This window comes from Paroedura picta, chromosome 7 (assembly GCF_049243985.1).
Source record: "Paroedura picta isolate Pp20150507F chromosome 7, Ppicta_v3.0, whole genome shotgun sequence".
In the NCBI taxonomy this organism is placed as follows: domain Eukaryota; kingdom Metazoa; phylum Chordata; class Lepidosauria; order Squamata; family Gekkonidae; genus Paroedura; species Paroedura picta.
In genome coordinates, this window is record NC_135375.1 from 3,328,843 (window position 1) to 3,340,902 (window position 12,060).

At 50.0% G+C, this 12,060-nt stretch overlaps 1 protein-coding gene and 1 non-coding gene across 11 annotated transcripts in view; both read right to left on the minus strand.

The window, feature by feature from the left end:
• The window catches only part of UBAP2 (ubiquitin associated protein 2), a 98,991-nt gene that overhangs the window by 33,369 nt on the left and 53,562 nt on the right, over positions 1-12,060 (minus strand). For 8 of the 10 annotated variants that reach the window (XM_077346548.1, XM_077346550.1, XM_077346549.1 and 5 more), the window contains 6 exons: positions 10,567-10,756; positions 8,691-8,907; positions 7,064-7,350; positions 5,250-5,422; positions 3,693-3,903; positions 1,537-1,576 (listed from right to left, as the gene is read on the minus strand). In XM_077346548.1, the coding sequence (XP_077202663.1) occupies positions 1,537-1,576; positions 3,693-3,903; positions 5,250-5,422; positions 7,064-7,350; positions 8,691-8,907; positions 10,567-10,756 (1,118 nt within the window). The remainder of the gene's footprint in view (positions 1-1,536; positions 1,577-3,692; positions 3,904-5,249; positions 5,423-7,063; positions 7,351-8,690; positions 8,908-10,566; positions 10,757-12,060) is intronic. The other 2 variants (XM_077346547.1, XM_077346552.1) reach the window with 2 other exon arrangements.
• LOC143842533 (small nucleolar RNA SNORD121A) lies at positions 9,233-9,318 on the minus strand. Its single transcript, XR_013233171.1, has one exon. It is a non-coding gene; the product is annotated as a small nucleolar RNA SNORD121A (small nucleolar RNA).

Sequence of the window (12,060 nt, forward strand, 5' to 3'; positions counted from 1 at the left end):
GAAACTCCTGGAACGTTAAAGCCACCATACTGGGAATAGGTTGGAAACTCACTAGGCTGTAGCTGGGGATTCCTAATGAAGACTGAAGGAGGCCCATGATTATAGACAGCCTCATCAAAATACACACAACGAAGCTGCCTGATAGAGATTCCTGGGTCCACCGAGGCTACTGCTGTTTCCTCCGACTGGGTCTACAGGATTTCAAGTGGAGGCCTTTCTCGTCACCTAAGGTCTGATCCTTTTTGCTGGAGACGCTGGCAACATCTGAGGCCAAGCGGAGGCTCTAACACTAAGTCACAGCCTATCCTCAAAACCCTCGGTTACAGTGAATTCAGTGCAGAAAACGGAACTTGAGAAGCTGAACTCCCATCAGTACACCCAGGAGCACGTTTCAGAAGGTTGGATTGACAGCGGTTAGACAACACGGCCTGATCTCTGCCAAGAAGCTAAACTGACTAAACTGAGGTTATTGTACCTTGGGCACATTATAAGAAGACAAAGGCTAGACTTCTGTCACTTGCTCTACGTGGGCCTGCCCTTATTCTTCACCCGGAAGTTGCAGCTGGTGCAGAATGGGGCTGCGAGGTTCTCACGGGGACATCATGGAGAGCCCATGTCTAGACTGTGCTGGGCAGCAGCGATGGTTACCAGTGGGGTTCCAGGTCACGTTTAAGGTTTTGGTTTTGACCTTTAAGGCCATCCGCGGTCTGAGCCCAGCATTCCTGAGAGACTGCTTGTCTCCCTATGCTCTTAGCAGAGTGTTACACTCTGCAAATTTAAACTGGCTACTGGTCCCTAGTCCAAGAAAGTTCCACCTGGCCTCAATCAGGGTCAGGGCCTTTTCAGTCCTGGCTCCAACCTGGTAGAATGAGCTCCCAGAAAAGCTGAGGGCCCTGACGGAGCTCTCACAGTACAGCGGGGCCTGCAAGACGGAGCTCTTCAGCCAGGCATTCGATTGAGGCCAGTTGACGGAACATCAATTGGGTTGTCCCCCACCTTACAGTGGGACGAAGCATTTCCAGCTATTGCGCTGCAGGAAGGGGTGGGGGGGTTACTTTATTTCTGGTTTTAAATTGTATTTTTATCTGTTGAGGGAGGGAGGGAGGGAGGGAGGGAGGGAGGGAGGGAGGGAAGGAAGGAAGGAAGGAAGGAAGGAAGGAAGGAAGGAAGGAAGGAAGGAAGGAAGGAAGGAAGGAAGGAAGGAAGGAAGGAAGGAAGGAAGGAAGGAAGGAAGGAAGGAAGGAAGGAAGGAAGGAAGGAAGGAAGGAAGGAAGGAAGGAAGGAAGGAAGGAAGGGAGAATAGTACTCAGAGCTAAGGGAGGGCATTTTGAAGGTCATTAACTCATAGGGTTGCCGGAAGTCGGAAACGACTTGACTCAACACATGTACGACGATCTCAACATAAAATTACTACATCCTCCACAGGTAAAAACTGGTCCCACTAAGAACAGGAAAAGGTATCCAGCTGCAGAAATGCAGGGCAAGGAGAGGGAAGCCTCACTCCCAACAGATACAGTAAAAGACTGAGGAACTTACTCTCAAGGGTTGGCTGCGTTCGAACACTGCCGTGTCCATTCTGGAAGTCCAAGGAAAAGAAGACATTAATGGCTCAGTTGGCCAAAGGAGAGGCAGTCAACATGCAATCATGCTGTTCATGTGTCATTTCAAGCCTTGATGTAAAAAGCTTTGCTTCAAATACAATCCCAGCTAACTCAGGGAAATCTACAGAGCTCATGACATTTTCTGTGCAAGCTCTGTGAAATCAGCACAAAGGTTTTTGCTCGGGTCTGTGTTATCTTTCACATCCCTTTTTGGTGGATAATACATCCTGTTTATTTATTCATTCATTCATTCGTTCATTTATTTATTTATATCGTGCCGCTCTTGAGATTGTCTCGTGGCGGGTTACAATCAGATCAAAAAACAACACAGTAAAAACTAAAATTAAAAAGCCAGTTGCTAAAATTTATCCTGCGGCAGAAAAGACCCCCCCCCCCTCAGCACCTCAGGGAGAATTACTAGGGGTGCCTGAATTAGCAGATGGAACAGAGATATATTAAAACAGAGTACATATATGTATGGAGGGGCCCCTGGATCACCCGTACTCTGGCCTCAACGAAACACCTAGAGCAGGGGTAGTCAACCTGTGGTCCTCCAGATGTCCATGGACTACAATTCCCAGGAGCCCCTGCCAGCGAATGGACATCTGGAGGACCATAGGTTGACTACCCCTGACCTAAAGCAAGAGTTCCATTTTGCAGGCCCTGCAGAACTGTGAAAGCTCCTGTAGGGACCTCAGCTCTCCCAGGATCTCATTTCACCAGGTAGGGGCCAGGACCGAAAAGGCCCTGGCCCTGGTCAAAGCCAGGTAAACCTCCTGGGGCCCTGAACCACCAACACATTGATACCTGCAGATCGCAATACCCTGCAGGGAGCATAAGGTGGCAGGTGATCCCTAGGTTCTGTGGGTCCCAGACCATGAAAGGCCTTAAAAGGTTCTTTATTTCCAATCCAAATATATAGCTACATCTATAAGGCCCTAATCCAGGTTCTTCCGAAATCAGAAGCTATGCAGGTCCACTGTGGTTGGCACTTGAATGAGAGAAATGCAGGATTGCCATGCGGAGGGGCGGGCCATGGCTGACTACCTCTCTCTTGCCTTGAAAGCCCCTTGGGGTGCCATGTCAGCTACGACTTGACAGTAAAAGAAAAAGAAAGAAGTAGAGTCATGTTTTGCTACTAATGACTCCCTCGGTGTCGATCTGGCATCTAAAAATGCAGTCAGGTTAGCCTCATAGCCTCAGCTCTGGGGAGCTCAGCAGGGCTGACCCTGGTTAGTACCAGAATGGGAGCCCGCCAAGGAAATCCACAGCTGCGAACCCCCTTTGGCCCTGACCTGGACAGCCCAGCCTAGCCCAATTTGGAAGATCTCGGAAGCTAAGCAGGGTTGGCCTGGTCAATATTTGGATGGGAGGCCACAAGGAGGTCCAGGGCTGCGACGGGGAGCCAGGCACTGGTCCATCACCTCTGTTCATCTCCTGCCTTGAAAGACTTGATGGCCCTTTCTGCCACCAGAGAAACAAGAGGGACCTCCGCTGGGCTCTCTCCCTGATCCCAGGTAAAATGGTGTGCTTGGAAGTCGAAAATGTACCCCAGGTTGCTTAGCAGCTGCAGAATTCAAAGTATTTTGCCGAGAATTCGAGCGCAAGCAGCTCCAGCATTAAAGAGAAGACAGTACAAAGAGTACAGCAACGGGGGTCAAATATCTCTTCAGCCCCAACTTATCAGACAGCCCCAGTAAACTCATAGTTCCCCTCCCCCCGCCCCTGGCAACTGGGAGATAAGAACGCCCTGTCTTACAGCACGGTTGGAAGGACTCCCAAGCTCACGTGCAGAGCTCTTTGACGTCTCAGTGTCATACTGCATTAAGTTTAAATCTTTTGAAAAGGCAAAGGGCACACAAAATCAGCCAGCAATGCTCTAAGACCGGGGTGGCTGAACTGCGGCTCTGCAGATGTCCGTGGATGCCATGAGCCCCTTACCTGTCCAAGGAGATCTGCACAGCTGCAGTTTGGCCACCTGTGCTCCAAGTTAGCAACAGAAAAGACTGTAAATGGTTCCGTGGCAAAACTCTCCCCAGCACCCTGTTGCCCTGACTTTTGTGCCCCCGATGCTGAGGGAAAGCTACTCACCGTGACCGCGGCTGGGGCGGGCTCCGACGGAGGCATGGAGCTTTGGTAGGTTATCCTGCTATGCACAGAGGCCTGGTCAAAGGGCGAAGTGGTTGTTACGGGGCTAGTGCTCTGGGAAGAGCAGCTCAGGCTGGCAGAGGTGACGGCAGGGGTGCCATGGGTGGACTCCTGCACTGTATTGGACATTGGCAAAGAGGTATTCAAAGGATCACTGGAAAAAGTAAAAGTCATCGATCATCACCGTCAACGTCGGCTCAGGTTCCGCCATGACATTCACCAGCCCCCGCCAAAGCTGCTTCTGAACTGGGCGCGTAATAGCTGGGGCACGTTCGAGGGAAGGGCTCAAAACTACGCTCAACTCCCAAACCCACAAGGCACAACTGACAGCTCGTGGCAGCCCCACCAAAGTGCTTAGGCCAGTGGTTCTCAAGCTTCCTAATGCCGCGACCCTTTAATACAGGTCCTCATGTTGTGGTGACCCCCAACCATAAAACTATGCAAAGGTTCTTTCACAGAAATTAAACCCAAACTGACCCATGGCGTGAAGATCCATTGTTCAGGATTGTAAATATTTTTTTTTCCCTCCGCGGTTTCTCAGTTCAGTTCTGCCTCTTGTCCCACCATGCCGATCTCGCTCTGTTCTGCTGCTCCAGACAGACAAATGCTCTCTCTTGATCTACCTCGCAAGGCTGTTGTGTGGATGCCCCCCCCCTCGGCCAAGCTGCTCACTCTGCCGCGACCCCTGTGAAAGGGTCGTTTGACCCCCAACCCCCAGGTTGAGAACCACTGGCATAGGCATCCCAGCCCTCCCACGGACCTGCCTCTTAACTCCTTGTCCTGTGACAGAGACATGAAGAAAAACACTGCAGAGGATGTTCACAGACTTAAGCACAATGTCCCACCAAACACCAGAATCTAGGCTACTCAAGGAGCGCCATGACCTGGATGGCCCAGGCTAGTCCAATCTCTTCTGTTCTCAGAAGCTAAGCAGGGTCAGCCCGGGTTAGTGCTCAGAGGGGAGACCACCTAGGGCTGCTGGGTTACACTATAGATGTGAACCTGAACCCTGCCTATTTCTCACCCCCCAGCATTAATTCTCCATATACAAAACTGCTAATGGGACTTCAGCAACGCTTTTCACTTATTTCCCAATATTGACCTTCTTGCATCATTCTGGGTCCTCCAACTTCAGCCTGCAGAGAGGTCAGACTTAAGTCCAACGCTAATGAATCAAAATCATGGGAATTGTAGTCCATGGACATCTGGAGGACCACAGGCTGACTACCCCTGGTGGAGAGTACAGGACTTTTCCCAATTAGGAGGCCAGGATAAAAAGCCCCAGGTAGCCTTCGGTTACATTGTTAGGAAATGGCTAGTGTCTCTTTCCAACCAGCAAGCTTATCAGCTTGGCTTTCAAAATCTTCCGTTTTTGTTCTCACGAGGCTACGCCACTGAGCCACTAGCACGAGACCTTGTGGCCCACAGACCTTTTCCTTGGTGCATGATCAAGCTGACTGAGATGCAGAGGAGAGGGCGAGAGCGGGCCGGGGCACGTACTTTACAGGCTTCGGGTAGAGGATGCTGTTGGGGGCCTGGCTGGCGTTCTCGTAGCTTGAAGTGGATCCAAACTCTGAGAGGGACGTCTCCAACCCAAACTCAAGAGCTCCAAACTGCACGTTTAACCCGGACACGTCGGTGGATCCAGGCATCTCCACGGCAGAGGACGGGATCTGGAAAAGGTTAAAAAGCCAATCACGCGTCTTGTAAAAACAGCACCGTACAGAACATGCGTTTCTGCTCTTGGGGCGCGGCTGGGCTGAGCGAGGCGCGCCTGCTCACAACCGACCGTGCTTACTGCCAGCCGGCGAATCGCACAGGTCCCACCAAACTGGAGCCTCAACAGCAAACGGCATCCTCATCCCCACAGGCAGAGTTTATAGTTATCTCTGTGTGCTTCTGAACACAGTCCCTGGGGGACACACGATGCTGCCGCCCTCAACTAGCCTTGACTCTGATGGGGAAGTTAAGGAAGTTCAGCTCTTGCCCCTACTCAGAGAGGAGACCACCAAGGAATACAAGGGCTGCAACGCAGAGGTAGGCAACGGCAAGCCACCGTCAGACTCTGCCCTGGCCAGCCCCATCTCATCAGATCCTGGAAGCTAAGCAGAGTTGGCCCTGGGCGGTTCTTGGATGGGAGAGCACCAAAGAAGTCCAGGATTGTGATGCAGCCGCAAGCAATGGCAAACCCATCTCTATTCATCACTTGCCTTCAACGCTCTACAGCAGGGGTATAGTCAGACTGCGGCCCTCCAGATGTCCATGGACTACAATTCCCAGGAGCCTCTGCCAGTCTGACTACCCCTGCCCTACAGGATCCGTATTAGTCAGCTATGCCTTCACTAGACTGAGCTCATCTGATCTGGGAAGCTAAGCAAGGTCAGCATTTGGAGGGGAGACCAAGAGGTTCATGTTACACTATGTAGAGCCAGGCCATGGCAAGACACCTGTGTTTGTCTCTTGCCTTGGAAACCCCAGGATGGGGTCACCAGAAGTCGGCTGAGGCCTGACGGCATTTTCCACCCCCACCACACCCCACCGTTGGCATCAAAAGAGGCCCCCCAGCTGTCTCCACCAACCGTGCTTTGCCGTGTATGGTGCTTGGTTCATCCATGTCAAAAGCTACAACAAAGCTACCACGAAACGGTGCAGCCCATGGCTTCTGCCATTCCCACCACGCCAAATATGCTTGCCTAATCAGTGGTCAACTTAAAGCACTAACAATCTGACTGGGCATGCTTATTCTTTGGGATTTGCGTTCTTCCCTTTTCCAGATTAAGATCTCAACAGGAGCACCCTTATCGTCCGGCTGCCTGAGCCGGGTCTTCAGGTGGCATGCAAGCGCACCTGACGTCAGGGTTTGTGTAGTAATCAAGAGTCAAAACTCTTTCTTGCCTCCGCAATTTTAGCGGGTTACATCAGCAGGGGCCGTTTTTTTTTAATTGCCAAGGGCAAATTTTAATTGGCAGGGTTACAACCTAAGGGCATGCTTGTTTGTTTGGCAGTACTATTTTGGTTCTGGTTACAGTAACCAAGGTCAAAAAGAAGAAAACATTTAAAGACGGCCGTTTCTTCTAACAACGAGTATCAGCCTGTGCTCATTAAATTGCCAGTTTGCCGTTCTCATCCCTCATCCCTCATATCTCAAAAAAAGAAAAGAAAAAGAAAAAGGCCCCAGTGTTGAAGACTTGGTAATATGCGGATTGATTTAATTGGTCTTGTACCCTTAATGGGTGAGGGCCAGTACAAAGCAGGCAGCTTGACTTAACCTCTGTGCGTGTGTATTTAATAAATCCCTCTGGTTAGTCACCCACCTTGGAAGCTGGTGGGACCTTCCGCTTTGTGGGCTTCATCTGCTTCTGCGGCGTCTGATGGGCAGGCAACATCTGGCTTTCTGCAGACAGGCTGGGAAGGGGCAGCTGCTTGCCAGCCGCCGCAGGGCTGTCTACGGGTGACGGCTCTCGGGCTTTTACCTGCGGGGCGAAGGATTCCAGTCCAGGAGGCGGGGCGGGAACGGCCTGTGTCTGCTGCTGCTGCTGCTGCTGCTGCCGCTGCGTTAACTGGCTCAGAACCGGCGACGGCTCAGGCTGGGATTTGAAATCTAGGCACCGTTGGCAAGGGAGAACAAAGGGGGGGGAGGAGTCATCCTTCAGTCCGGCATGTCAGATGCTCTGCACTGTACAAGGGCCAAGGTGCTATGTCCTTTAGATCAGGGGTAGTCAAACCTGTGGTCCTCCAGATGTCCATGGACTACAATTCCCATGAGCCCCTGCCAGCATTCGCTGGCAGGGGCTCATGGGAATTGTAGTCCATGGACATCTGGAGGACCACAGGTTGAGGATCCCTGCTTTAGATCCTGCAACCCATTTCAGGAGTTCGGCACCTTGAATACCAAGGAGATTTTTACGCCAGCATAAACGTTTGGGGGTTGAAGCATCTGATTTATTTATTTACACTATTTGTAGTTCGCCTTTCTCACTCAGACTCAAGGGGGATTACGCAGATGAAGCAGAGACAGCTGATGGATGGGACATTGAGTCAACAGTGCCATTGGAAGACTGACAACAGAACTGGAGTAAAGCATAAGTACTAATATGACTTGTAAATCAGCCTTTCTCAATTTTTTTTTACCATTGAGAAACCCCTGAAGCATTCTTCAGGCTTAGAGAAACCCCAGAGGTGGCGCAATCATGCACAATATGGTGGGGAAGCAGAGCTGTGGACACGCCCACCCTCCCCACCCCCTCCAGGCTCTTCATTGGCCTCTTTTGGAAGGAAGGTAGGTCTACATGTCCGTTATGTGGTCATATCACCCAATAAATGTTTAAAGAATTTTAAAAATATCTTTAAAAAAGAATGAACTCCCACCCATTCGGGAAACCCTTCCAGGGTCATCACGACACCCGAGGGGAAAAAAGCCTGCATTAAATGACGCAAAACTCCAGAGCAGGTGCCGACTTACAGCAAGCTACATAAAGCCGTGTAGACCAAAGTCCCTGATAATGTGTCCAGGTTGGGGATCATTTTCTACAGTGCAGCCCTACTGCCTGGGTAGGAAAGCCCTCTTGAATAATTCAGGGCTGCAGACTTTGTGGAAACCAGGGGACTGGGAGCTGTTCCACAAGATGAGGATCACATAATAGAATCACAGAGTTGGAAGGGATCTCTAGGATCATCTAGTCCAACCCCCTGAAGAATGCAGGAGATTCACAACATCAGAGGAGGCATGGGTACAGGTAGTTGTTCATTTTGCTCATTTGCCTCTTGGCACCTGTGCAAGACCTGGCCCCCGTCCCCAAAATGTTACGCTGGAATAATATCTCTATGCCTCCTAACCTCACCTTTCTCCCCAATGGGGTGAGGCATAAATGAAGCAGACAATTAAGCAAGCAAAAGGAACTATGCTGCCCGTTTGAAGGACTCGGGTCATTCAGTGCTTACCAAACTGACTGAGGACTGAAGGTTGGGAGACAGAAGGCTTCACGTCCCAAGACGATGTGGTGGTTGTGGAGACAGAGGAGGCGTTTGTGCTGGGAGGACCCTGTGAAGTCAACTGACCCAAAGACGAGGATTTCAGTTGGTCGAGAAACTGAGACCCAGCAGGGGAGGCCAGTTTTGAAGAGCTGAACTCTCCGAATCCAGAACAGAGGACCGAAGACTTTGGAAGGCCAGGCGAGGGAAAAGGAGACAACGTTTCAGTAAACGAGACAGATTTAGAAATCTTGTAGCAGTTAATAACAACATAGTCGCTGATGGGAAAACATCTTTAGCCCCACACATAGCAAAGCTGAGCAACGGAAGGGGCACTATGAAAGAGGGGGGAGGGAAGGGGGTGGGAATGCTTGTGGCTGCCAACCTCAGGCCCAAACCAGCCGCCACCCTTTATTTGGTCGCCACGTATATTATTGGCACTAGGGGACTAAGGAGAGAGGGTGGACTGTGCTGCTTGGTATTCATTCTGATAAGTCAGATGGTCTTTGAGAAGCCGGAAAACTCAGAAGTCATTGATTTCCCCATGCAGCAATCGGATATGTGCTTGGAAAAAATACCACATCACAGTCTTCCGGTTCAGGATGGCTCTGCGCTTGGGGAACAAAACTGCCTCGTTATCATGCAGAGAGCAATGCCTGCTCCTTTCTCCACAATCATATATAAGTAGGCCAGTTGAGCAGCTGACGAGGAACAGGGAAGGAAGCCAAAATGGATTGAGTGGGGGGAGTGTCTATCAAGGAAGTATGCAATGACAGAGAAAATTTAGAGTCCAGTGGCACCTTTTAAGTCCAACCAAGTTTTCTTCAAGGTATGAGGTTTCCTGTGCACACATTAAGGGGGGACACATTAAGGTTACAAGCTCTGAGTTGGGAAATACCTGGAGATTTGGGGGCTGGAACCTGGCAAGGGGAGGGACATCTGCATCATGCAAGGCTACAGAGTCCATGCTCCAAGGCAGGTATTTACTCCAGGAGAATTAAGCAAAATGCACTGAGGTTCCCCAGCCCAAAGGAAATGAGAGGGCCCCGGCCTGGTGGAACGCGGGACCATAACCAGTTCCGCAGAGCCTCTGAAACAGAGCAGTTCTACCAGGCCTGTGTTCAAGTCCCGGATGGACCATCAAGTGCCAGCCTCACTGTGAAAAACACAGGGAAGACCTGCTCTCCGAGGATCTGATCACCCTAGCCTGAATGAGCTTGGGGCTATTGGAATATAAAATATTTTACTGAATGTTTATATGGTTTTGCATTTTTCTTGATCATTATTACATGTTGTTACCCCGCCCTGAGCATCTAGGAATGGCAGGTTATTAAAAACAAATTCATTCATTTATTTATGGGGATGTGGAAACGAGGCGAGCATTCTAATCAATCCGTGCTAGCATTTTATACGCAGGTCTCCCTAGTGCGAAACTGCATTTTGCACCTGACAGCACTCTCCAGAACTTCCGAGCACAGAAAGGTCTATCCTGACATCTGCTGCCCGAGATCCTTTCCAGAAGTAAAGCTGCCAGGAACTGGACCAGGCACTTTCTGCGTAGAGCAGGGATAGTCAACCCGTGGTCCTCCAGATGTCCATGAACTACAATTCCATGCTGGCAGGGGCTCATGGGAATTGTAGTCCATGGACATCTGGAGGACCACAAGCTGACTACCCCTGGTGTAGAGTACAGGACTTTTCCCAATAAGACAGTGTACTCAGGGCTACCTAATAATTCCGCTTCCTCTTCATCTTTTTTTTTGTCCCAATGAAGGCAAGACTACGAAATCATTACTCAAACCATAAAAGTGTTTGGCGCTTCTAACAAGCCGAAGAGCAACTTTACCAGGCTCTGTGGAGAAAAGGCGTTAACGGCAGCGGTGTTGCCAGCTCCTAAGGCCATCGGAGGGCTGTGCTGGGAATTCGTAAACACTAAAGCTTGGCCAAAGCCTTGCTGCTGGGCGGACTCGAAGGAGTTGGCCTCTGTTTCTTGGCCTGAAGTCCCGGGCTTCTGAAGCAGCGTCACCAAATCTATGCTGCAAGAGAAAAAGTGAAGGACAATGGAAACATGAAATGACCACAGGACGCTGCATCAATCCATCAAGGCTAGAACGGTGGATGCCGGCGGGCAGCAGCTCTCCGGGTCTCAGGCAAAAGTCTTTCCCATCACCCACAATCTGAACATTTTATCTGGAGGTGCCTGGGGTTGAACCGGGGACCTCCTGTATGGCAAGCAGAAGCTCTGCCGCTGCGTCACGGCCCCTCCCTACAGCTTACTATGACTTCCTCGGTTCGTTTTTAGATTCAGTGGTACCTTTTCTAATTTGAGAGATTCCTTCTGTTTGAGCCTCAATTAGGATGGTCGGAAACAGTTTCCAGGCATCCTGGAGGGATGTGACTGATTTGACTCTCACACAGATATACGGAGCTGCCTTACTGATAGCCCAGGGCCTGGTCTGGGTATTTTGGGATCATTTGCCTAGCGTGCAGCACCCAAACAGAGTGCCCACTAGACTGGAAAACCTTTTAATAATTTTATACAACTGCAGCAGAACAAAATGACACAGGAGGGTTGTCCCAAAAAAGCCTGTGTGTCGAACAAAGGATTACATGAGATTTTATAATATTTCATTGAAGGCAGGGAAAAATGATGCTTTTCAGGTCAAACCAATAACCTGGGGTCTCCACCCCTTGCACATCCCACAGGACCACCCATTGCCATTATGCTAAGTCACCGGGAAAAGGTTACAAAAGGCAATTTCCCATTCTTTCTCAATCCTCTGGTAACATAAACAATGGCATGATATAAACAACTGTCTCTGGCCTTGAGAATAGAACATATCAGCCTCGGTAACATTTCAAAATACAATCAAGAACAGTTTTCTGGGCCTTCTTTTACAAAACAGTTTGGTACACTAAGCTTTTCTTTACAGAACAATAATTAAAAAATATATTGCTTTAGGATGCTTAGGGATGATCCTGCCTTGAGCAGGGGGTTGGACTAGATGGTCTGTATGGCCCCTTCCAACTCTAGGATTCTGTGATTCTGTGATTCTCTGATATTATTTCACTCTCCGATACATCATGACACCAAATTGGACTACAGGTAAATCAAGGTCAGTACTGACCGCTCAGACCAGCAGCAGATCTGTAGGATCTTCCACATCACCAACTGCCGAATCCTTTAACTGGACTGAACACTGATTCTTCCACATGCCAAGCATATGCTCTACCACTGAGATAATCAGACATCAAAGGGACTTAAAACACCCCAGATCAACCCAGCGCAATAACAGGAAGACTTAAAGCACTCCTGACAAGTGAAGCCCAACCATAATTT